General features: G+C 30.9%; 2 protein-coding genes across 4 annotated transcripts; one reads left to right on the top strand and one right to left on the bottom strand.

Annotated features, from left to right (window-relative positions):
• The first annotated feature begins 1,639 nt into the window (after positions 1–1,639).
• LOC146539982 (retinoid-inducible serine carboxypeptidase-like) lies at positions 1,640–9,573 on the top strand. The gene is made up of 11 exons (XM_085207905.1): positions 1,640–1,809; positions 1,899–2,145; positions 3,620–3,820; positions 5,338–5,585; positions 5,780–5,879; positions 6,476–6,606; positions 7,339–7,449; positions 7,889–8,216; positions 8,464–8,541; positions 8,964–9,112; positions 9,444–9,573. Exons 1-11 carry the CDS (start codon positions 1,771–1,773, stop codon positions 9,510–9,512), a joined length of 1,701 nt encoding a protein of 566 aa, XP_085064031.1. The 5' UTR covers positions 1,640–1,770; the 3' UTR covers positions 9,513–9,573.
• Positions 9,574–10,163: 590 nt separating this feature from the next.
• Positions 10,164–27,273, bottom strand: LOC146539981 (RUN and FYVE domain-containing protein 2-like). Of its 3 annotated transcripts, none has more exons than XM_085207902.1 (14): positions 27,012–27,273; positions 24,562–24,740; positions 24,312–24,421; positions 23,301–23,508; positions 21,240–21,415; positions 19,439–19,575; positions 18,491–18,546; positions 17,207–17,332; positions 16,646–16,786; positions 14,377–14,474; positions 12,737–12,878; positions 11,973–12,047; positions 11,411–11,638; positions 10,164–10,897 (listed from the first exon to the last, which is right to left on the bottom strand). In XM_085207902.1, exons 1-14 carry the CDS (start codon positions 27,178–27,180, stop codon positions 10,772–10,774), a joined length of 1,971 nt encoding a protein of 656 aa, XP_085064028.1. In that variant the 5' UTR covers positions 27,181–27,273; the 3' UTR covers positions 10,164–10,771. The 3 variants fall into 3 exon arrangements, with proteins under 3 accessions (XP_085064028.1, XP_085064027.1, XP_085064029.1); XM_085207901.1 differs by lacking the exon at positions 27,012–27,273 and adding an exon at positions 24,902–25,401; XM_085207903.1 differs by lacking the exons at positions 10,164–10,897; positions 11,411–11,638; positions 11,973–12,047; positions 12,737–12,878; positions 27,012–27,273 and adding an exon at positions 24,902–25,404 and having other exon boundaries at positions 13,312–15,171.
• Between the last annotated feature and the right edge of the window lie 80 nt (positions 27,274–27,353).

Here is a 27,353-nt window from a genome sequence, read left to right as displayed (position 1 = left end):
CATGTACAGGTTTACCGCTAACTTCAGGGTAGCCACCATTTATTGACCGTAACTACTGTAAGAAATGTGTACGTCAGTCAAATGGAACCTAACGAGAAGAGAATAAGTTAATGAAATAAGTATATTTATCTCAACATTAATTAAATTGCCGTTAGGTATGAAAAATTTCGTAATATTTCATTTAGGTTGTCATTAATTAATTTTAAAGATGTTACCTTGTTAAATCCCACGATACTGTTAAGAAGGTGATGTTGCGAAATAACATAAAGCATAAGGATTTCGTTAATATCGCTGTAAAATTGCAAAAACTTTTGTATAACCAAAGATATATAGGGGCATAATGTGCACTCTAAGATAAATAATTAAAATTAATCACACTAAGCCATTTGGTTACTTTTTAATTATGATTTATATCATAGAGTTTGCCGAAATAACTACTTAATGAAATAATATATTTTTTTTAATATTTCAAAAGACTAACGAAAATTCCATCGTGCTCCAGGGTAGGGGCAGAATGGGTAACGTATTAATAGGATTTAAATATTAAATCAATATTTACGTAGTTTCAAATATTTGCATACGATATACACAAGGGCCCAACGTTGTTGATGACAAATCACCAAATGCACGGATTACAAAAGCATTATTTACTTATATAATGTATCCTCATATACGGTTTATGTTTACGTGTGTGACTGTATGTAAAAACAATACGTCATCCTGCCCCGTTCCCCAATATTCACCAACATTGAATAAAGTACCTCACGGATTTCTAACGAGAAATAAATATCCTACTCACTAGTGGACTAAAGATTGATGGAAAATTAGTTAAGTTGCCTATGAACAAAAACAGAACACGGCTAATAGGCATAGTCACTAGTGACTGAGAGGCCTCCTTGTGCCTTGCGCGCCCATTGTGCCCGCACTTCCCCCAGAAAATTAGAAAAATGTTTGTCACCCCACTTATACATAATAGGTCCATATGTTTTTTTCAGTATCAATTTAAAATTATCAATAGAGCTAAGAGTATCTGACTTCGGGCTCTTCGCTTCTTCGGGAAAGGCTTCGCTTCAAACGAATGAAATAAAACACGCAGTTTTTTGTGAAAAAACAATATAAAATTTGAAATGGCGGCATTGTCATTTATTAGGTGTAAGTACCATAAAAATACAGTGGCAGTAGCACGATGCTAAGACTCAACACATCACGTCAACAACACGTCTCATACTGAGTTCCTAGGTTCCCTCTGCCTACCTTCTTTATGTAAGATAAAAAATGCAATAGCTTTTTTTATCGCTTGTTGAATTTTTAGTCATTAATCGTGTATCGTGTATACCTACCTAATTACTTCTTCTTTATCTTGATGATGCGAATGTTGACCCTTATAAACGCAAAAAGCCATATAATATTTTTGTAAAATATTTAGTCAAAGTTAAATAAAATTGAGACCTTTCAGGTTAAAAGGAATTGCTATGTGCAAAAAAATCGGCTATTAAAAAAGAAATACAGTGATAAAAATATAATATCTATATCATTTTGTATGAAACTGCTAAAATTTTGTTTTAAATCCTTTCTGTTGCATTTTGTCAGTTCTTATAAGGAGCGGTCATTGACCAAGGATTTACACATTCATTTTATTCGCGTGGGAGACCTCGGGCTTTAGTAACAGACACCCCGTATCCTACCGTTCAGATACCAATAGAACATTAGCTCGAAGCAATCGCTGTTGTTGATAAAATCTGCATCCATCTATCTCGTATATTTTTGAAAATGTTAAGATATTTGAAATTTGTAGTTGTTGGAATCATAGTATGTATACTGTATATGAAAGGATAAATACATTTATATATTATTATTTATACTTATAATAAGTTTTTAATATTTTGTTTATTGTATAGGTTCTAGATTTAGTTGAAAAAACAAATTCGGTGACAGTAAATCCTTTGTGCCCGACCAATAAAATAGCACCCCATAAGCGAAAAGCGCGATTTGACAATAACGGGAGGACCTTTGGAGCGTATTACGATTTGCTTGCACCAGGTAACATTCATAATACACCCAGCAGTCTCCAAGAGGAACCTCAACCAGATGAACCGGATGACTGCGGTGAAATAGAAGATTACGACGAAAATGATTTAAGTTCGAGTGAGTATTTCTCCTCTTGTTTTATTTTGTAAGAGTACAGTTAAACAAATGTCCTAAAATGTGCATAAAACAGATTATTTAACGGTAAATTCTATTTAAATTATGCAAATTCCAAAAATTAAATATAATTGTGTAATAGTGTACAAAATTAAATGAAATATTATAATCTCTTAGAGGAAAGGGAAAATCTAGTGGGAAAAGTTTCTCTTTTCATTATCGAAATTTGATTTACTGAATTGACTTATTATTATAATCGAAGGATATATATATATTCTATCGATCAATGTTCGAATCCCCAATCATCGTACTGCACATACAATCTGACACTATCACATCATTGAACTGCGTCGGGATAGTGTCAAATAAATTTAAATTAATTGGTAGTTATTTGTAATTGGCCTCTTCATAATAAAATACTTATTACGACGGAAAGCATAATTTAAAATTATTTGCAAATTCGCATTAGGTACCTACGCACCACACCCGAATACACTATTTAGAATGAATTTTAGAGTTTAATAAAATTTATTGAAATTGAGATTAAGTAAAAATATAAATTATAATATTGTGTGGAGCAATTACATGAGAATTATTTGTATTTTATTTATTGTGTCAATATGTAATTAATCATTAACATGAATTGAAATTAATATTATAAGCCTCACGATTTGTACCTACGTCATAACGTTCGTGAAAACATGTTTAATTTTCTTAAGAATTTATATGATTTATGAATAAAATATGTAAATTACAAACGACCACAAACTTGCACTTAGTTCTCGGCTACGTTGAGAACAGAATAAGCATGGGAAACCTTTTTATCAATAGTATGCAGCAAAAACAGTATATAAAAGGCGGTTCTCGTTTTTTTAAGATAAGAGTTTTATATGTCCATTTTTATAGAACAACATTTTTTAGAATAAAAAAATATAAAAATTGGATGATAAACCTTTTTCGAAATTATTTTCCACTAACTACAAGAATTTTCAGCAGTGTCCAGAGAACGGTGTCCTCACTGAATTTAAAAAAAAAAAAAACTAAAAATATAAAATTGGTCGCCATATTAAATATGACCCGAATTTGAAGAAATCGATATATATAATAATATAATCGACGTATATAATAACATCTGTTTCGTTGATAATAGACCTACAAGACCGTAGCTCCCTTACTCACAAAGAGTTTTGCAACAAACACACACTATTTAACTTTTTTATGTATTTTTAAATGATACTAATAAAATAAAATAAAAAAAATACTGTCAGGGTTAGAGAGATAAAAATTGACAAAAAAAACTAATAATACAATCATAGATAAAAATAATTTATTAGAACTTAAAAGCCAGCGCAGGTTTAAAAACTGTGACTGTGTAGACGCAAATAAATTTTATTGCTATCATAAAAAATTAACTGTAATAATTAAAATAAATCAATTTAACTTTTACTTGTATTAACCACTTTTATGTTTATACCAGTCACTTCACAATCGTATCGAAGACAGAAGGAACAACAAAATCGCTTTTTCTTTAACTGGCTGCATCAGTTTCATCAAGGAACGAAACCGACAGTCGTTAATGAATACTCAACAGTGCCTACTTACAGGCCGACGCGTCCTCCTACAGGAGGGTACTTTGGATCTAACTCTTATAGACCCCAGAAACCACAGCAACCTACAGGTTAATATTTTCATAACAATTCAATAATTAAATAAAAATAATACAATAATGAAAATTTTTGTTAATAAATTGGTAAAGACCAAAATTATTGTAAGCGGCATTATGAGTTCCGCCAGTCAACACGCCTTCAGAATTCGGCGGAAAATGGAGAACGGAGTGTCTCACCACTAGGTTCCCTCTGTCAACTCTGCTGCTTGCAGGATACAGCATGAAAAAAGGTGATATTGCTTATATTATAAGGTTAACTAAAATCGTGACCAATAATGGCCAGGCTAATAAGTCCGGAACTAGAGCTTTCAAGGTATTAAACCAGTTATATTTCTAGGTTTAATTTTCAAGGGTGATTATATTTATTAAAAGGTTTTAATAATTATTAATTTATTTAATTTTAATTGCTAAAGCTTGTTGTAGATAATAATTTATTGTAGGTAATTAACGTAATCAAAATTTATATTTACTTTTTAATAAAACTGAAAGAACGTTTTACATTTCTTCTTTTCTGTAATTTATTAAAGTAGTATATGTAATTTTTAGATCACTTAAAACCAGTGATTGAAGATGGGGTGAATGAGCCTCATGCGACGTATCGACCGGGACTGGTAGGGGGCTCTCTTGGTCATATCGTTGGATTGCATCAAACAATACCGACATATTATCATTCTGAATCAACAACGAACGATAAGGACTTTAAAATAAATTATGGTCAGGCCCATACCAGTACATCTGCAAGTCCACACAATAGGAGACGGCCACGGAAATATCATGGCGACGGAATTATAGGTTCTTTTCTCGATCTATTAATATAATAAAAATATTTTATACCATTATTGTTTTCTTACAAAATAAGACCGTGTGAAAGGAATGAGACCTTTTGTTACCTTTGCCGTCACAAATACCCCGCCTAGATGCCATAGCCTTGGTAGTTTGTTTCTGTAATGCAACCTATACACCTACATTTTGCAGTCTTACGTTGTCTAATCTCATATTTATTACTTTAAAAGCTAGAAAATATTGTTAAGTTTATATCATTTCATATAAAAAAAACACAATTTGCCCGTAATTGTCAATGTTGTTGTGTAAATGGAACAATCGTATATCCTCCTACGCACTCATCCTTTAATGAGAACCGCGTGACAGGCATCAGGGAAGTAGGTACTTGTTTTTCGTTCATTTACCTAATTTACACTTTTAATTGAGGAGAGATGATATCACCAAGTGGTGTTTACTAGACATGCGGTTAAACGATTTATAGCGATCCCAATGCACGCATGTGAATTCGGTTATTGTGCTGTTCGTGACTAGTGAACTTAGTAAAAATGAACTTGTTATTCATTTATATATTTATAGTGTTGATTTCTTGCCACCTGTTACACTGCGAAGGTAAGTTATATGAAATAGTCTTTTTTAATAGCTTGACTTTCGTGTTGAAATATGATTTGTTGAAATGTTAATGGCCGTATTCTAATATTGGTAATATTTATTAAGAGACAGTATAAACGAATGACCTTTAACTCCAGAATCGAATCCTTATTTGGAAGCTCTTCGTATAAAGCCATGGAAGAGTATACATAAATATGTGGAAGTGCGTCCCGGTGCGTTTCTCTTTTACTGGTTTTATTACGCTGATGGTACTGTTTTTGAAGCCGAAAAAAAACCGCTCATAATATGGATACAAGGCGGGCCAGGTCTCGCGTCCACTGGTATAGCCAACTTTGCTGAAATCGGACCAATTAATATGGATATGCGACCCCGAAACCATTCATGGGTAGGTACGTTTGTACACATTTTTATTTATTTCACTTCTATATTCATTAGTCATAAAAAAACTAATATTCTAGATTAAGTTGGCAATTCGTATAATATTTATGCGATTTAGGTCTAGAATCTAACAGCCGTAGCAAATGTGTAAAAGTCTTGGAAAGCTTGTTGGATTTTTTAATTTATATAATTCCTTTTTAGGTTAATGGAAGAAATTTATTGTTGATTGATCACCCTGTTGGGACTGGTTTTAGCTATGCTGTTAACAAATCACTTCTCGTCAAAACAGACAAAGAAGCAGGTGAATAATTTTCCCCATATTCTGTCTCTCAGCTACACGCTGTATCCCGCATGTTGCAGGTTAGGCAGACGAAACCTAATGTTAACCTGATTTTTTGGGGCATTGCGTATATATAGGCTTGTTAGCAGAGCGAAGAAATGAAATTAATAAATAATAATTCATTTCCCGAGTAGAGATCGAACCCACATCCGTCACGCTTACATTCACATGCTTGTACGATTGCGCTACGACGGTCTCTAATTTTACTTAAAATTAATACAAATAAAATTTTAAATTTATACTACATATGTAAGCTTACTTTTTGTAGCATAGTAGGCGAATAATATTCATGTACATAATTAAATTTGCATAATTATGATGTATTGTTTGGATATCATCTTTTGGCTTGTTAATAACCTCAAGGTTCTATTGTAACAAAATTTTGAACAATGGAAGAAATAATCGTGACATTAAATTCGTGTGAATTTTGAAACGTGATTTCATTCAAATGTCTTTAAAATTATTTTTAAGCTGTTACAAAAAATCTTCTCGTTGGCCAATGCTTTGATATAAATAAATAAAACTGTTTTAAATTGATAATTATGATTAAATTTTAGCAAAAGATCTCTTAAAGGCAATCAAAGCTTTCTTCAAGACAAATAAAGAGTTTAGGAAAACACCAACTTATATCATCGGTCAAAGTTATGGAGGCAAATTGTCTCCTAGACTGGGATACTATTTACAATCGGTACGTAATATAAGAAATTAAATATAATATCCTTAACATTAAGCCGACAGCTTTTCTTTTTAATGAAATTATGATAGCCAACCAACAGGTCCGGTTCGATTCCTGTTCAGGACAAATTTTCAAGGGAAAAGTGTCAACTCTAATTTTCAATGATAAATTATGCAAATACTGTTAGGTGTATTTACGTTATTGTTATTAATATGCACATATATTTATTTATGCTATCAAAGTCACGATTATACGTAATTTAGATTTAAAAGTTATTATAAATATTATAATATGTAGTTACGTTAATCAAGCTTTTCGATTAATATATTTTTTGGCTTAACGCTCTATCCCGCACATAATGGTAAGCAGAGGGAACCTGGAAACATATTGGAGGCATTGCGTGTTGGGTGGCGGATCAACGTCGAGCTTTGCCTTGTTACCAGAGCGAAGAAATTAATTTATTAAATATGCCATTACCTCAAGCGGGAATCGAGCTCTCAACCTGGCGAATATAGCATCCCTACCTATATCTCCTATACCTGCTAGTCTCAAAGATTCTATTAGAGAGAAGAACTGCCGTGCAATAGTGCCTCTGTCTTAATAAGTATGTATATGTTGAAAAAAGAATGTAATATATACCTAGTAATTTCGCTAGGTTTCTTTCTCTACATAGAAAAAGAATTTCTATAAATAAACATTTTAAATGACTGATTGGTAAAATGATTTATAACTTTTCTATTTCAGGCGATACGAAATAAGCGGTTAAAAATGAATTTTAAGGGTATCGGTATTGGAAGTGGATGGGTCGATCCAAAACTTAGTACTTTAGCACAACCGGCATTCCTTTACAATATGGTTGGTATTCAATAACATAATTTTTATATAAAATTGAATTAAATTACATACAAATTAGAAATTACTCACTTTACAAAATTGTGTAAAAATGTCCTGGAGGAAGCGAATATCTGCAATCAGTCTCACGCTGTATTCCTCATATAGTATGGTAGGTAGAGGAAACCTAGTGTTAAGACACTCCGTACCCAACTTAGAGGCGAATTTTTAAGGCATTGCGTGTAGAGTAACGCAATTCAACGCTGGGCTTTTGCCTCAGTACCAGAGCGAAGAAATGAAAATGTTAATAAATAATAATTCATTCCCCCTAGTGGGGATCGAACCTACAACCATCACGATACAGTTACTAATTATATTAAGAATTATAATTAATGCAATAAGTCAGAAATTATGTACTTTTAATGGACGAGTATTTAATTTAACTTATTGTTATTTATTATAGGGAGCCATCGATCTACCTACATATACTAAAACAATGAAAATTGCCAAACAGACTAAATATTTGATAGATGCAAAAGATTATGCCACTGCAAGTAGACTGCACGATACAATATTTTATATTTTAAACAAAGAGTCTGGTATGACGATAAATTTCAATAATATAAATCAATTAATTACTGATCAAAGTTACAGTGATTTAGTTTATAAAGTAAATGCTTATGTGAAGCCAACTCTGCCTATCGTAAATCAGGGTTTAAAATGGACATGTGTGTCAGATGATGTTTTTTATAATTTGAACAACAGTTTTTTAATACCTTCTACTATTTTCTGTGAGTATACATTACAATCTCTATAATTATAATTCTGGTTAATAATTTTGAATCTATTTGTAAATATAAAATTAATAAATATATATAATATAATAAATATTTTTGAATATATTTATGAGGTACTTAGCTATGTGCATTAATTATATTTAATTTATATCGTAAATTGATTTCGTATGGTAGCTAGTTTTTAATTTTATGTAGGTGATTACTATGATTAATTAACAATTAATATAGATTTTATTTTTAGTAGAGTCGTTGTTAAACCGCACACAGATAAAAGTTGCAATTTACAATGGAAATTTAGATGTGGTGACTCCTCTTGCTGGTAAGTCCAAAATTATTTTTTTATATTTGTCTCTGTCTGCCTAGGTGTAGTAAACTTTCAGCCTAATGACAGTGTTGGCCTCTTTATATTTGATTCAAAATATTTTCTTGAAGCTCTAAAAATATATGAATATTTTGAGTTTGCTTATACATACATACATATATATACCTATACAGTGTACCTAATTTTAAAATAAAAAACAAATCCTAATATGTGACTCGAGTCATTTATTTCAAAAATTATGTCTCCAACGCCAAAAAAATACTTGACTAATAAAAAAATATATCATAATTTGCTTTCCATATATAGAGCTCAATTTGAGAAGATTTCGCAGATTATTTCTTCGCATTTACATAATTCTAGACATATTACGTTAGTCAATAAATAATTTTATAACCATAAACTTTCATTTTCCTTCTAAGGTGCCACAAATTGGGTACACGCACTTAAATGGCATGGGTCAGAAGAGTTCACGAATGCAAAGCGAATACTCATACGAGGACATAGGAATGGGTTTTATAAGACAGCAAAGCAATTAAGCTATTGGTCTGTCTTCGGTTCGGGACATTGGGTATGTCTTGTTATTTCTAAATATCTTTTTTTTATAAGTAACTATTTTTTTGTAACGGTTTTATATTAAGCAAGATATATTAAAATATCGAGGCCGTCGTCTTGCGCCACGACCGTTGTAGGTTCGATTTCCACTTGAAGAAATTAATTATTATTTATTAATGTTTTCATTTCTTTACTGTGCTAACATGACAAAGGCAGCATACAGTTCTGTCACTCAATATGCAATACCTCGAAAATTCGGCAAAAAATTTTTCGAGTTATTTTGATTTATTTAAAGAACATTAAAAATCTGATTAGAAATAATTGTTAAACAAAATGCTATTTTTAAGGTACCAGAAGACAATCCTGAAGCTATGGAGCAGATATTAGAATATTTGATGAACGATAGTGAAGACTAACTTTTTATATATTATAAGTAGACTGATTTTATATGGTTATAATAAAAAATGTATACAAGAATCTATATTATATATTTATTACCAACCTGTTTAGAAATTTATAAATAAATATACCGGTATGGTGATACGAGGAAAAAAATATCAGTTGATAGTAGAATACCAGATACAGGTCGCGAGGCCTAAGCTGAGCTTTGAGTTTGTGTTAGTGTTCATATATAGAGTAGGTGAGACGTCACTTGCTAGGTCTGAGGCGGTTAATGCTCCTTTTTTATAACCGGCCTACGTCTCTTGTACTGAGCAGAATCACGTATTTAATTCGTAATATTTTATTTTTGTTTCAATCAATTTATTGAAGGTGAAAGTGATGAGTTTCAAAAGTGCTTATAATGGCCTATTCGAACAAAGAATATTTTGATTTTGAAATCTTTATTTTGGTATGAAAAAGCAAACCTGTAAAACGGCTGCTAAAATTTGATTTGAAAAAAAGACTAAAAATAAAATCGATTTTTAATTATTGCCTTTTTCTATAAAAAGTATTTTTAATTAATTAAAAAAATATATTTACTATTTGTAAAATAACGACCTTTCTCTACTGCTACCTATTATTTATAGATATTATAAGTTTTATGTAACTAAAACAAAACAAATAAGTCATTATTATATCAGTATATTTATTTCAATAATAGTTGCTATATAAATGAAAATTAGGTATTTACAATAAAAATTGAATAACAATCACAAAACATTTCTTTTCGGAGCACCGTTAGCATCAATGCATTTTTATTAATTAATAAAAAAAATATTAAAGCACTGTTGAACCACCTTTATTGTGAAATTTACAATTCAATAGTTTTGGATAAAATTGGTCTTGATTTTATAATACTGCACTATACAAAAAAAATAAGTAAATGACTAAGAAATTAAAATATTATTATAATATACATAGCCACTTTCAATTATCTAATATTTATCTATGCTCATCTACATCAATAAAATTAAAATGCATAATAAATATATATTTTCGCTGTGTAAAAGAATTTATTTTTACAACACTACAAATGTCACAAATTGATTAACCGAAAAAAAATAAGAAAAATATTAATATAAATTACTTTATCATTTCCAAATTTTATTATAATTGATTATAAAATCGTTATAAAGAGAAAATATTACGTATTTTGTTCGATTCGAATAAAAAAAACATTGAATGGCTGATACAAAATACATTTTACAGTCAATGTCAGTCTTCGGTATTTGTACTAAGTGAGTCTGACGTCGTTGAAGCAGCCGTCGCACACTCGCACGGGTTTGGTGTTGCCAGCTAACGCGACTGTTTTCTCACTGCACGCCCCACAAAATATATGGCCACACCTTCGACAGTGATGCTGTAATAAATATTTTAAATATAATTGTTTTTTTTCATTTTAGCATCATGCTGTATCCCGCATATAGAAGGGTAGGTAGGTAGGGAACCTAGTGTTACGAAACTTCCGTTCCCCATTTGCAGTTGAATTTTAGAGGCATCGCGTGTTGAGTGGCGGAACTCTACGCTACAAACGTAGCCATGTTACTAGAACGAGAAAATGTTAAATATTTCATGTCCTCGAGTAGTAATCGAACCCACAGCCGGTTCCGTTTCTAGTCGAACGCATGGGCCTCTGCGGCTCGACTGGCCTCAGTAATTGTGACATATTAGGTATGGACATACTTATATGGTTTATTTTTTTGCCAAGTAAAATATTAAGATTCAAGATTGTAAATATTATACAGCCATTTAATGAATATTTTGAACTGTTCTTATAGTACATTTATATTCAATTAATATTATTTATAAATTATAATATTATGTAAAAAAATAGCAGAAGAAAGGCATACAGACATAAAAATATTTGTCTCACCTTTCGTCTTGCAATGGTAAATTCTTTAGCACAAGCGGAACAAACAACTGCATCCTTATCGCTTGTCCAATTTGGCGTTTCTTCGGAGGTCCTGGCTTCTTTTTCCAACATTTCTGCCAATTGTAATTTATTTTCACTTAACGTAGCTCCTACTTCTTCCAAAGTCTTCTGAGCCTCGCTATATTGTATTTTTAGTTGATGTTGTTCTTCTTGTAGAGTTATATATTTCTGAAATATAAAGGAATATATATTCTATACTTTGGTTACATATATAATTTATGCAATTAATTTTCAAGATTAATTCCGTACCAGGCGTAAATTTTTCTACCATAATCTTTTTAAGGAATGCTTTATACTTATATAGGATAAATTACTAAATCGAGAGGTTTCTACAGTACAAACTAAACTTGTAATTTTTACAATAGTTCTCTTATTAATGTTAAAAAAAAACATTTCACTAGTATGTTTTTGTACCGTCTTTCTTAAAACTTGTCATGTGCCGATTCCTAGATAATTGAAAACGGTGGCAATCCGGCTGATAAAAAAGTAAAAAATTGTTTACCTGTCCTATAGATTTAAGAGATTCGACTTCTTGATTAAGTATTGATATTTTGTCTCGGTCTCGCATCATTGATTCCTGTAATTATAATTATCAAAAACATTTTTATGTTTTGCTACAAGTTGGTCTATATTAATATATGCTTGAGGAAATAAAATATTTTCATTTCTTGACCGTGGTGTCGAGACCAAACACGGCGGTGAGTTACGCCACTCAACACGTTCTGCTTCCACAATAGGCGGAAAATGGCGAACAGAGTATTTTCACACTAGGTTCTACCCTACTATGTGCAGGATTCATCGTGAAGTTTGGGTATTTGCATAAGCATTTGACTTTCTCGTCGTTCATCTATTCGGATAATGTTTGTAAAAGTGCAAATACTTTGATATTGTAAAGGTATCCTAGCACAGGCCGTAAATAGGGAATGAACTTGGTTGGTGGTTAATATTAACTATCACAGTAGGAAAATATTTCACTAGTAATTTTTTTGTAACGACTGCAATATCAGTCTGTAAATCGCGGAAAAAACAACGAAACAAAATAAAAACTTTGAGAAAGTTACATTTTAACATTGAGGGTCTGTAGCAAAAAAAAAAAAACTAGTGATTTTTTTTACAAGTAATTTCAAAAACAGTGGTATTTTTTAAATTTTCATAAGCGTGAATATTAAAATATTATTGTGGATGTAAAATCACATATGTGGATGTTAGGCTACAACTAACGATGGGGATAACGTTTATCGTTATTTATAATAATTATACCTATACCTGTAAAGATATCCTCCACTCTCTTTCTATTCTGAGGTCGCCTTCAGCTGCAACGGCCCTGGTTTCTGCCACTGCGGCTTTTTGTCCTAATGTTCGAGAACTTTCTTCTAAATTCTTCCTAGCTGCATTATCTTCCTGTAATCTATCTTCCTATTATAGACTAAATATGTAGCCTACCAACTTTGCCTTTATTCAGTTATTTAGGTTAATTTCAAATCCAATCCAACATCCAAAGATTTTTTTATCCAATTATACAAGCACTTTTCAGTTTCAAAAATCAATATAATATAAAAGTGTTGATGGAGTATTTAAAAATTAAAGAAAAATGATTTGTTTTTTTAATAGTAATAGCAACTTCAAGAATGATTTATGCAAGAAATCATTTTATTAAAATATTATTTTTATAAATAATAGTAAAAAAATGTAATTTGTTTTGAAATATGTCGTATATAGGTATGTAAAATTATATATTAGACAAAATCATGCAAACAAACGAAAGTAGATAATGGCAAACCTGCACAATAAACCAAAATTAAAAATAAGCAAATCTGTGGTTTCATAAATAAAATACGGTATGCGACTGAATATTATTTATTACAAAGAAGGCTTTACATAGCTAGCTTTATAATTACAAAACTATAAAAAAACCGACAAAGGCTTGATTGATTTAAATACAGTTGGTTCTAAATGCTATTACAGATATAATTGTATTGCGCATAATAATCTATCATAATAATTTTAAATATGGATTATACATAAAATGAGATCATATATTTTAAATAATACAAGAGATATCTTATGTATTGTATCACATTATTATAATACTCGAATATCACTGAAAAAATATATAAATTATCTAAGATAATTTGGTATCCTCTGTTGGATTTGTCTCAATACAATATTACTAATGCTAGAAATAGTCGAAAGAACATTCAAAAAGTCTAGCATAGTTAAAGCTAAAACATAAAATCAATTATGATTTCGAAAAAAAACATTTGGTTGATTTGGTCTTGTAGAAATAATCCTTATAAGTAACTAAAAACTTAACATGTTCCAATATATACTATCAAGACACGCGGAAGCGTGTCGAGCCAAGTTTAAAAAAGTAATAAATAATAACTATTTAATGAACCACAGCAACAAGCTGAAGCAGTAGCGGCTCGCCTTCAAGTTGCCTTTTATAATAAAATATAATATGTATAATATCAAAATATTAAATTCATTGTGGTGGTTTGCCAATATCGAAAGTATCAAGCTTTCGTTAGTTTTCGCAACTATATTTTCTTCTCTCAGCAAGCAGTGCATCGCTCACACCTATGTGCGACTCCGATATATTGATATGTCAAGCAATATATTATATATTCATTAAAATAGGGTATTTGACTGCTTATAAAGGTAGAAGAAGACGTTAGTACAAGATAAGATAGAATAATTTCATTATTTGTACGTTTTCTAAGGTATTTTTCTTAATCGCAATGTCAACATTTTTTAACAATTTGATCTTGAACTACAAATTTAACAGGTGTTTTCATAACGATACAAAATGTAAATTCAAAAGTCAATTACCCTATTAAACATAATATACGTGTAGGCACTGATCGTCGAGCGATAAGAGGCGTTAAGAAAAACATGTAACCTACTTTTCATCGAGTTGATGTATCGTGCTGCCCATTGACTCAGTCTTTGCTTCCAATTTTGCTATTAACTCTGTTTTATGTTTCAAGGAACTTTCACATTCCTAAAACAAAGCCATTGTTGAGCTTTAATCATTTAAATTATATTTACTATATAATTGTTATGAGTGGAATGATTTAATATGCTATTTCGAATTAAGAAAATCCTAAATTTCGACCTTCTTATTGGATTAGACAGTTAGCATAACTACGCATTTCACTAATTGAGGCTTTTAAAATAGTTAAGAGCTAAATTATTGTAATATCAATTCAACGTCGCCATCACATTTTGTCTACACTAATATATGTAACAGTTACGAAGTATCAGAATAAATGTTATTTGTTATTGTGTGGAACTAACTTTCTAGGAGGAAACACCACCCTGTGGACTTTTTTATGAAGCTTTATTACAAAGAAGCTTATTATTTTAAAATTCCTTCACTTGTCAACATTTGTTACAGATTTCTCTGTACCATTAGTTCTCCGGAAAGGTGGTATTTCCTGTAAATTAAGTTTTTTGTTCGGAGGGCCCTCATCTTTTGATTTGGTGCCCTTCAAGTGACTACTTTGTGCTTTAAGCATTTCTAATTTATCTCCTAGATTATCGTTAGTGGGTGATTTAAGAGCTTTGACTAAATCATGGTCCGGTCCTAAGAAGTGGTTATATTTTTCGAGGTTGTGTAGTATTTTGCCAATTTGTTCAGCTTTTCCTTGAAGCCTGGATACCATTTCACCTTTCTGCGTCAGTTCCATTTCGCATTCCTTCCATTTATAAATGCGGCATTGACATACATTGTTATGTTAGTAATAGATAATGTTTAATTATTGACAATATTTAGTTATCCAAATACGAAGTCCCTCCTAAGTAAAACAGCCAATATTGAAAGTGAATTACTAATAATTCTTTAGATACAAGGCGAGCATCAATTGTATAAATTTTACTTAATTTTTTATTTTATTATAAGTGTCAAAAAATAACAAAGATAATTTAATTTTAGACACCAAGAATTGAATTTAAGGTGAATTTTACAAAAATAAATTATATTTAAGTTAATCGTCTTATGAGCCGAATTAATTATTAATATATTGGGACCTAATATTTGGAATATTTTTATTAACTTTTCCAAAATATATAGCAAGATCTACAAACTAAATGCGAAAGGAATAATAAGCTTTGGAATAGATCCGTGTGTACCGCAACAAAAAATAAACAAAAAGCGAAGATAGAACAATAACATTTACGTACAAAAGGAAACGTAAATTAATAACTCGGTGAAGTAAACAAAATGTGGGCGGGGGAAACAATTAATTTGACACCCACACCCATTTTGGAGTTCAATGTCTTCTTATACAATCAAATATAGGTACTATACATTTGATTTAAACTTTATATAAAGAGATTTATTTATGTATTTTATTAAGGTAAATTGAACTTTTATACTAATTTCCTTATCCCTTAAGGTATGCGTAAAAAGAAAAAAATTTTTTTACAGTGTCAACCTGTGTTTCTGCATAAAAAATCAGGTCAACGAAGAATAGAAATATTGAATACCGTGAAGGTCACAAGTCACTGTTTGGGTATTGCAACTATAGTAGCCATTGACATTGCCAAAACATAGACCATTGACCTTCAATTGGGTACAATTTTTATATATTTATGGTTTCATTCTCAATAGAGTCTTTAGTGATTTTGTACGGTGAAAAAGATTGGATAGAAAATCGAAATTAGCATTAAGGTAAGTAAGTAGTGAAGATTATAAAATAGGTTGCCAGATGAAAATTTATAATTTTAAAATACTTGTAAATCTATTTTTTAGTAAAAAGTAGTGTTTTTCTTGTAAAAAGAAGATATGTAGTTTTTTTTCTAAATTACGTTCGTTACTTACGAAATGTACGTGTTGTGCTGTACTATAGAAAATTAACACGAATAATAGCTACTAGGTATATTATAACAATAATGTAGAAGGTCAAATACGTAATTATCTATGTTGTAACTTTGTTTCCATAACGTAATAAATTTTAAATAAAAAAAACATCTTAATCAACTGTTCAACTGAAATTTACAAAATTGATTGATGATTTAAAAACACGATACTTTACGTAAACTTCTATGATCAGATCAGATCGGAAAAAAAATTGGAAAGTAGAGGTTTCTGTTAGAATATCTAAAGAAATATTTTACATCTGGCACCTATATGGAAAAATCACAAGCTAATGCACTGCAAACAGGGCTTACCTGTAACTTTTTGTACATTTCCAAATTGATAAGTTTTATATCATCAAGCTGTCGTCTTAGCGATATAATAGTATCTTGCTTGTCGTGAATATCTTTTTCCAACAATTTCATAGCAACCTCCATTTCAGCTTTCAAAGATATCTGAAATTATTTTTATACTTTTAGCTTCATGCTGTATTCTGCACAAAGCAGGATAGGCAAAGGAAATATAGTGTTAAGTGGGGAATGAAGCCCCATTTTCCACCTCGGGGGAATGAAATATTTGATATTTTAATTCTCCCGAGTTAAAATCGTATATACATTTACAGTTGCACACTTGTGCTTCTTCGCCACGATGAGGTCTAAAACGTGATAAATAAATTAAACCCTTTCAGAACTGACTTGAGTTAACGAATTTTTTTCTATAGACGATTCAAAATTCGTTGTATTGAATAAAATATATTTTGATTTTGATTATGCTAACGTAAACGACGACTATTTTGACCTTAAGCCAATAAATATTCATTTTATTTTTTATTAACTTGCTAATTTAACACATATTTTTAGATTAAGAATATTTACCTGCAAATCAATTTCTTTTTGCAACTCCATATTTTTCTTCCTCTCTTCTTCCAATATCTTAGTGAGTTCGCTGTCCTTTTCATTTTTATGTTTGTCAGATGTATTACTTTTGACGCTTCTTTTCTCCTGGAAGTGTTGCGACATATATATTTTTAACAGAATCTAAATTATCTTCTATTTCCGAATATAGCGGGATAAGCAAGGGGAACTTAGTGTAAGGAAACACCGATCCCCACTTTCTGCCGAATGTTCGAGACATTGCATGTACAGTGGCGGAACTTAACGCGGCGCTTAGTCTTGTTACTACAGTAAGGAAATTAAAATATTCAACAATTTGGGGATTGGCAATTGACCCCACAAGCGTGACTTTTAAAGCCAAACGCTCGTGCCTCTGCGCCACGGCCTCTAATTTATATATTATCAAAATTTATTCATCCATATTATAGATAAGTATACAAGTGTATGTGATCTCTTACTGATAAAAGTGACTCAAAGATAATAAAGTTAAAAAAACATATCATTCTTGGAAATCATCAACAATTATGAAGAAATTCAAATATCGCGAAGGAAAGAAGACTAAATTAGTTTTTTCATTAAATTTTCCTTATTAAGTTACAAAATACAAATTAATGAAAATATTTATGAATACAAATGATTAGTTGATTCATTTTAATGCTTACTCAATGTAAACAGACCTAGTCTAGTGATGTGATGAGGTCATCACATTATAATATTACTATTTGCATTAGTTAATGTTCAGAAAAACCTAATGCAAATAAAATATCGTAAACAATAATATTAATATGCGACGTCATATACTTAAGCAAACTGCAAAGTACAGTTTATAGTGCCTACATTTAGTTTTACATGTGATAATTAAAATTTATTACTTAATTATTTGTGTAACGTGTCAAACTATACTCTATAAAACCATATGGTTACAGGTTCGATTCCCAATGAGAGGAATGGTTATATTTAATTCATTTTTATTTTTCCGCTCTAAAAACTTCTTCCAATTAACATGTAATGTATCGAATTCCGACGGACTGATGAGAAAGAAGTGTCTTAACATTAGGTTTTCTTTGCATGCCATGATAAGTGCGATGAAGTGTGCATACATATTTATCTATTATTTATATTTACTAGATAAGATAAGGACATTTATATATACAGTACGAAATTATTACCAATAAACACGATTATCTTTAGCGTGAGCTAAACGATAAACATACAAATAGAAATGTACAAATAAATATACAAATAGTCATACTAGAACAGACTTACCTCTTCTTCAGACTGCAACTCCACAACTTTCATCCTATCTTTAGTTATGTCTTGACCTGATGAAAAAAAGACGCATTCAGTGATATAAATACACATCAAAAATATCAAAACACCCACACGGGACTAACTCACAGTTTTTTATATATCGTTTTCTTTGCGATGTTGTATTGCCCATCTTGTATCATAACGGTTATTTTAAATAATAATTATTAAATTAATTACGGGTATATATATTAAACATTCGCTGACACCGGAATGTTTTTGAATACTACAAAAACTAAGTACAGTGATTCTTTTTGTAAGATGTCGTTATAACTTATTTATCGTCACTATTATTTAGATTTCACACTGTTATTTTAAATAACTGTTATTTTTTTATATTAGTTAAGTTGTTATATATTTTGGTTAACGTCCGCCGACATCGGCATACTGCTGCCTACTAACTAAACTAAGTAACGTGAGTCATTTTGCAAGGTGTCTTTATGTATTATCTAATGTTTCTATTATCTCGATTTTCACACTGTTTCACAGTTAAGTGTTACGGCTTATCTTTTAAATCTGCGGTAGATATATTAAATTAAAGTAAGTGCTACTTTGTATACGACTGTCTTGTAAATAAAATAAAATGAGCATTTCATGTTTGTTTATATTTTGTTAAGTAATTAATTGAAATATTCAAAAAAAGCTGAAAAAATATTGAAAAAATACACGATTGTGTCAAAGTATTGCACTATTAGAGCATAACATGTTGCGGGTTCTTATCCCAAGATTTTTTTTAAATTTTTGCGTTTTCCCGTTTTAGCGCGGTATTAGAATTCGCCACCAAACAGTGAAATAGAGTGTCTTAACACTTTATTTGCCAACAACACAGGAGATGCTCTTAATTTAAAAAAATAAAAAAATAAGTGTTATTGTAAAAAACTTGTAATGTAAATTTAAATACATTACCCAAAGCATGTTTCAACTGATTATTCTCCTCGACGAGTTGAATCATGGTGTTTTTGGCGATCGCCAAGTCCTCCTTCATTAAAGCATTTGTTGTGGTCAAACTTTCCACTTTAGACTGCAAATTAGCCACCGTAGCACTGGAACAATAGTATGTATGTCTATATTGAGGCCCAGTTCACAGTTCGTACGTTTATAAACAAATTGAATAATTTATATATTATCATGTAACATTTTAATTATTATTTTTAAATTTAACATTCTGTAGTTGCCGAAATATAATAACTACCAGCTTTACTTGCGCTCATGGTCATGTGGACTACCTGCTGTCACACATCATATCACACCTTCAAAATGCGGGAGGTAACTCTGATCTCAGGCACAGCGGGTTACATTGAAAAAAGTAGTGTCAGTGGGTTACACTGACTCCTTCGTCTATAAATAAACTATGCAACTCTAAAAGATTTTTTAAATACGAACCAGTAGTTCCTGAGATTAGCGCATTCAACAGACTCTTCAGCTTTGTAATATTAGTATCGTTAGTACTTATAGTTTAATTTTCAATTTTAAATGTGGATATGTATATTTGAACCTTTAGTTGTTGTCTTAAATATATTACAAAAATCTATTCCTCTAAAATGTAGATTATCTTAATGATGATTAGTACTGGAAGCCTGAACACAATGAAATAGTCATTAAACTTCCGCCCGAAATGTGAATTTATAAATAGTACATACCTACTGTTGCAATTTATTTAGAATAACATTATCATCTAGTACATTAACATTAGATCGTAAATGATATGTAGGCGTTTAAAAAGCTCGTAACTAAATATCTACTATATAAAAATTATATTAATAAAAAATGTTACTAAAAAAATTATATGGGTATCCTAAAATTAATATTGGCGTTATTGTAGCGCAAGTGGAGAATAAAAAGTCTTGAAACTAAGTTCTTTTAAACTATCACGCTATATGTGAAAAAAGACGAAGCTGAATAATAAGTACAGGCAAGGGAATTTAGGAGGATCTTTTAATATCTTTTATGGATATAAAATGTATGTACCGCGATATATAATTATTATTATTATAAAATTCCTGAATTACTATTTATTAACATGTTTATTTCTTCGCTCTGACACCAAGGCAAGGCCCAGTCATTTCCGCCGTCATCACCACGCAATGCCTAGAAAAATACGGAGGAATGTGGGGGGAACGGAGTGTCTTAACACTATGTACCCTATCTACCCTGCTGTGTGCGGGATACAGCGTGAAGCTGATAAAAAACCTACATATTAAATTATTAATTAAAATATAAATAAAAAGTTAACAGTGCAATAGCCACGACAAAATGTAAATAATGTGTTATCAAAATTCTATTATCTATTATATTTTGTCGGCATTATAATGTCTTTTTAACCTAACTTTATACATATATGGGAATGTTGGCGGAAGTTGTTTTCGTGATTGCAGTCGCTAATGTAGAAGTGCCGTTAACATGGAACAACTAATGCTGGGAATGATTCAAGCTCAAGTATTTCTCAAGAGTTCATGAAAAATAAATTAACCGTAGCTCTACGGTTTATATTGCATTGTTTTTTTTTAATTATTTTATTTTATGTAGGACAGTAGACAGTGTATATCTATGCTAACTAATAATTTAACATTTTACAGCGCAAAATAAGTTAGTTAAATAAGAAAAGTATCAACAATTGAATTATATGAATTCAAAAATAGCTCTACAAATGTAATAACTTGTTATTTGAAACTAAAATTTAAATAATACCTTATTTTATTTAACTTACTTGAGGTGTCTATTTAGTTCTTCAATGTAGTTCTTTTGATCCAACATAGTGTTGATGTGTCGTTGTTTTGGTTCGTTGTTTCCGTTGCCGTTTCCGGCCAAGTCATTGGACGAGTTGCTTCCGCGGAGATATAGCGAAAAATCTATCACACCCTGCTGACTGTCCAAGTCTTCTTCCTACGATAAAAATTAAAATTTTAAGACATTTCCGATTAAGACATTTCCGATTCCCATTTGCAGAAATCTGGAGGCATTGTGTGTTGAGTGATAGAACTCAACGCCCCGCTTTGCCTTGTTACCAGAGGAAATAAAAACATTAAATATTTCATTCCTCCGAGTGGGAATTGAAACGTCGCATGCTGCACCACGACTGCCTCAATTCAAAATTATTATTTATGCTTTTAAATTTTCTTTGGTTCACACTTATGCTTGAATGTCGGGTAGGTAGAGTTTTCTCTACCAATCCTTAGATTCTCCTAATGTCAAGATTTTCCGTCCTCTATTCACAATCTGAATTCATGAGTCTTGCTTTGCCAGAGGGGGGTAATAAAAATTAATCTTTCCTCCTCCCTAGGTATAAAATCCGTAACTATTACGTTTAAAGTCAGACGCTGATTTATTGTGCCGCGTTGGCCTCATTAATTTTTTTTTGTCAATTTTAAGATTATTTTATTTTTGACCAGTGAAATATAAATGTTTCTATATTAGAGATGGGCGTTATCGTTTTTTTCCGCTAACGGTTATGATACCGATATATGGTTTTCGTATCGATATCAAAAACGGTTTTCAGATATTGTTTTTTTTTCGACTTGTCAATAAGCGCAATCATAAGTATAAAATTATAATATAATAATAAATGTATTTAATTAGTATTACATAAAAATGCTTTATAAACTATAAACATAAGTTAAAAAAACAATATTTAGTAATTTAATTGAAATAATGTTTAAATACAAAATCATATTTTAAATCCAAATTTCTACCTTATTCATTTATTTAGAAGTTTGATTTCATAACGAAGAAATAGTAACTAACTAAGAAAACCGCCAAAACATGAATCTGCTAGTTAGTTAGCTATCGGATATTCGCTTCATTTCTTTTACACTCGTGAAGAATATACCGATAGAAAGAGAGGTAACGAATATCAGTTTATTAGATATTCGCCTTATCTCATTTACGCCCGCTCGGAATACATTACTTAGAAAGAGAGGAAGTTAGTTTCGATATAAAACGTCGATCGTTTGACGTTTCAGAAGTTTTGCGTTATTACGTTTTTGTTTAGATCACAGCTATGTTGAGTTTTAAGTTTCTGTAAAAACGGTTTTCTAAAAACATATAACGATACGATATGTTTTCCTTAATATATCGGTTTTAAGTTACGTTTTGATATATCGAACTCATCCCTATTCTATATTAGTTATTGTCACAGTGTCCTTGAATATTTATAGGAGTTTTTAATTAAAATAACAGACGTACATCATGACATCACTAGTATAAAAGTAATTTAATTGTTTTGTTCAAAATTATTATGATTATTGTGAATTATTTCAATAACTCAAACTAAAATATTCGATATAGAAAAATGTGTAATCAAGAACTTAATAGTAGGTAATATATTAAAAATAGGTACTTGGTTATTAAATATCACGGCATATTTATTATTTTTTTTACATATGTATGCGTAAATTTGTATTATTATACGGATCTAAAGACGCATGTGTTCTTAATTGAAACGTGCTATGCTGTTATACACTGCAACCTATAAAAGATAATATTTTTTAATTAAATTAATGTATTAGTCTTAGAAAATTCTTTACGTAATATAAACTTCGCTATAGAAAATATTAGATAAAGAAGGAAAAGGAAGCAATAGAAAGTGCATATGATTTTTCCTTACCTATATGTGATTCGATTACAAATTTAACGTTTTAAAATAATTTCATGTTTCGCGGGAGTGAGAACTGAACCTACAATCGTTGAGATTACAGTCAGACTATAAATTTTTGATAATTATAAAGATTTCACGTTTTGATAAGGTATACAGAAGTTATACCAAGATTACCTTAACACACAAATTGCAGTCAACGACATTAAGGCCAACGAGCAAGCCGGTAATAATCACGGCTTCCTCATTCAACATCAAAGCGTGCGGTTCAAAATACTCCTCTAAAGTTTCTTCACGATGTTCCAATAAAATTCTGAGGTAATCTGCGAGTCTCTTTTGCATGAGAGCTAATCTTAGCCAGGCCCGAGCACGTCCCATGGCGGTCCTAAAATAAAATGACGCCATAAAACACTGGAAAAATAGTTTTCGAGAATGTGGGTCATTCGAAAACAGCTGACTCGAATTTAGTTTTGCGATGAAGATATCAGCTTCGCATTTTATAATGCACGCTGTATAAAGAAGTTTTTTATTTATCAGCTTCACGTTATATCCCGCACACAGCGGGGTACGCAGAGGGAAACTAGTGTTAAGACGTTCCGCCTCCACACCTTAAGCAAAGAAATAAAAACATATATTTAAATAAATATTTCACTTCCTCGAGTGGGGAGCGAACCCACAACCAGTCGCGTTTGAAGTCACTTGTGCCTCTGTGCCACGACAAACCTTGTCTTTTTTTAAAAAAGAATGTATTATATCACTTTTATTTTACATTTTTAATATGAAGATTTTTTTAATCACATATTCAATATTGTGATTTCCTCGCTCTGGTATCGAAAGCAAAGCTGCAAAGCGCAGCGTTTCCGCCACTCGACACGAAATGCCTCCAGGATTCGGCGGAAAGTTGGGAACGAAAGTATCTAAATAGGAACGGAGTATCCTTACACTAGGTTTCCAGGTTCCCTCTGCCTACCCTGCTACGTTTGGGATACAGTAACAATATTATATAAATATAGGTGTCATAAATATAACTTATAAATCTCTGAACTTTTAAAATTTCAGTAATATACGACTGTTTTCGATTATGTCATAGTTTGCGTGCTTGTGCGATCCTCGTTGGCTTTTAAAAAATCTTTACAGACTATTTTTTCTTATCCTAAACTTGGAATTTAATATTAAAAAAAAACTTACTTGACTGTCGGCAAGTCTCTGATACTTGCAGTGATATCAGCTGCTTCAGGTGAATATTTTTCGACCATTTGTAGAATATCCCACAACTCCTTTTTAGGGCCGAGTAAACCCTATAAAATATTATTATTATTAAAATAAACCATATTTCAGTAATGTAATACAAAAAAATTGAAAATAACAAAATAGTCTACAATGTAGGTAAGTGTTAAGTATTACATCCATTGTCGTAAATACAGTCTTTTAAGTGTACCTTTTTAGGTTTAAGTCCATGACGCATAACATGCTCCAGAACAATGAAGAAATGATGCAACGGCAAATGGTCGCTGTCGAGCATCCGGCCATAACGAAGAGATTGCTCAATCAACTCTTTCACGATCAATTTCGAGATGTTCACGAGATTGCTGCGTTCTATGACCACTGGGTCTCGAGCTATAAGAGATAATTTCTTTTAAATGTACATGTAGGCCGCCGAAATAACTAGTTATCAGAGTTATATACACAAAATAGTTGTATTACCTATAGTTAAAACAACACTTAAATAAAAAAAATTGTTGAAAAAATTATTAATTTTATGTTATACTATTCATTACCCATTAAAGAGTGCATAGGATCGTCCGGTGACGTTATAGCACCGTTATCAGATTGGCGAGTATACGAATCCTGCATTTCCATATCGTGCAGTTCCTTTAAGCAGAGCCACTCTCCGTCGACTGACACGCGAAAATTGCACAGATAAATGGTGTCCTGCGCGCCAGCCATATCCACATCAGGGTTTTCGTCACCTTGTATTCCAGACGTTAGGCCTAGCTCAGGCAAGGGCTCTACCCCACGTGCGGTTAATGAACGCATAATAAAGCAGCAAAATAACTATGAAGCGAAACAACAAACACGGATAGGTGAATTTTGATCACTTGTTTAGAGACATTTTAATTTGTGTTCCGAAAAACTTTTTCAATTTCCCTGAGTGGGTGCTTCCTTGCTTTGTGAGACGAGCAGTCACAGCTATAGCGAAATATTACTTATTTTGATCCCAATGAAACAACTCGAAGGACAATGTCACGCAATTGGTTTTTCCAGCAGCTTTAGAACAAGTATTGATTTTTCAGTAAGCATGAGTGTAGGGGAGAAAATCAATACATCCGCTCAGTGCTGCCATCTCATTTAGAATATGGAACTTACTTTCTTTAAAATATGTTGTATATGTAGGCATACATATCTTTTTCATATATATTACAAATACTTAACAGTTCCGAAAATAAACCATAGATGGAGGTATGTTTTAGTTAGTTAACAAGTTTCATTTGTTGTTTACAATATTTATTATTGGTTTTTTAATTCTTTGATATTGTTAATGTTTGTGTTTAGTCCTTTATGTAAATTTTTATGTAAATATATTAAACTTAACAAAATAAAACTTTAAATTAACACCCATGTAAAATATTATTTATTACTAACCTAATGCGTTGTGTATATATTGTAAATTTTTTGTTTGTTTTAGGTGAAGGCTGTACTTACACTGGATCTCTTTTCTTTACATGTATTCTATAATTGTGTATATTTATCTTTTTTATTACCGGTCAATTTCCTTCGTGTGTTTTCCATACAATGTGACATTGGCGAAATGAATTGTGCTCAACTGGCACGCTTGAAACGCCTTATATCAAGAATTCAATTCAATTCTTTGATAAAAATGTTTTTTAAACGATTTAAATTTAATATAGGTAATTAAAAAATAACAAAAATAGATATTGTATAATTTTTTATCCTTTTTATTTTTGTTGATATTTAGAAATTTATAGAAGTTGCATTTTTTGGTAAATAACTATAATATATTCTTGCCATAATGTCTCTGTCTAAGTCAATAGTATAATTAAACATTTAAAATGAAGATAAAAAGGGTGAGATGTTAATAATGTTTTTTATCAAACAGTCTATGATATCACTGGAATGTATTTAGTGTATGGTGTTACTTACTTAGTTTAAAAATATGTTCATACATATATCATTCAGGTGCTCTTATTGAAAAGTTCTAAAAGAAAGAAGCCATTCTGGCATGATGGTTGTGAATTGATAATTTGATCTCCTGAATGGCGGTATATATGGATTTCAGAAATTTTATTCATTTTCATTTTTCTGCTAATGGTCGATAGAGAAGCAGATTGCAAAAGTCTATCAAGCTTTTAATTGAAGCATAATTAGAAATCATAGTTACCAGTTGATGTTTTCATGTGTTATATTTTTTGTTAAGCAATAGCTTAAAATTGAAGAGGAAAGTTGAGGCGGTGCAGTGGAAATCTATTTGTAAACCTAGCTATATATAGTTGTGGGCTTCATCACTTGGAGGGAATGATTTTTACATTAAAATTGAGACATTACAATTTAATTACATTATACTGTTGAAGCATTTCTAGATAATAGGGTCTTTGTTTTTTATTAAATAAGAAAATAAAATCAATTTCATATTTATTTCAATTTGTTCTTCTTGATAATAGTAGTATATGATATCTAGCAATTTCGTTTCAAGAACTACAAGACGTATTATATTTACTAAATACAGTTTATGGTACGTTTTATGAGTAGAACTGTAGAAAAATAACAAAAGTAACAGGGCATGCGATTTAAAATTGATAAACATTCAAAGCTGTTTACAAAACTGTATAATTTTATTAAATAAAATGCTATTTAAGAGACATTACTTACACTTAGTACTATAAAAGTATGATTTTTCAGGCTTAGATATCAATAGTTCTGGCCATTTGTCCTCTCTGTTTGATGATACGGAAGGGGATCGTTCCATGAGATGAGATTTTATTGAGGCAGTTGATGTAGCTGGTGATACTTCCGGCTGTTTATCTTTTGAGGACGCCATGATAATTACCTATCTACTAATTATTCCGCGAAACATTTCTAGAGAAACAACAAAGTATTTTCATTTGACGTGTCACAATGTCACTAAAACCGATGTCATTTTGACATTAGGGATAAGTGAAAACAATACCCACAGATTAGTAATGTCGACAAATACAATATAAAGTATGTTTG

Source organism: Heliconius melpomene, chromosome 3 (assembly GCF_056956725.1).
Source record: "Heliconius melpomene rosina isolate 202511_hmr_F chromosome 3, ASM5695672v1, whole genome shotgun sequence".
In the NCBI taxonomy this organism is placed as follows: domain Eukaryota; kingdom Metazoa; phylum Arthropoda; class Insecta; order Lepidoptera; family Nymphalidae; genus Heliconius; species Heliconius melpomene.
This window is presented reverse-complemented; position numbering and strand designations above follow the sequence as displayed.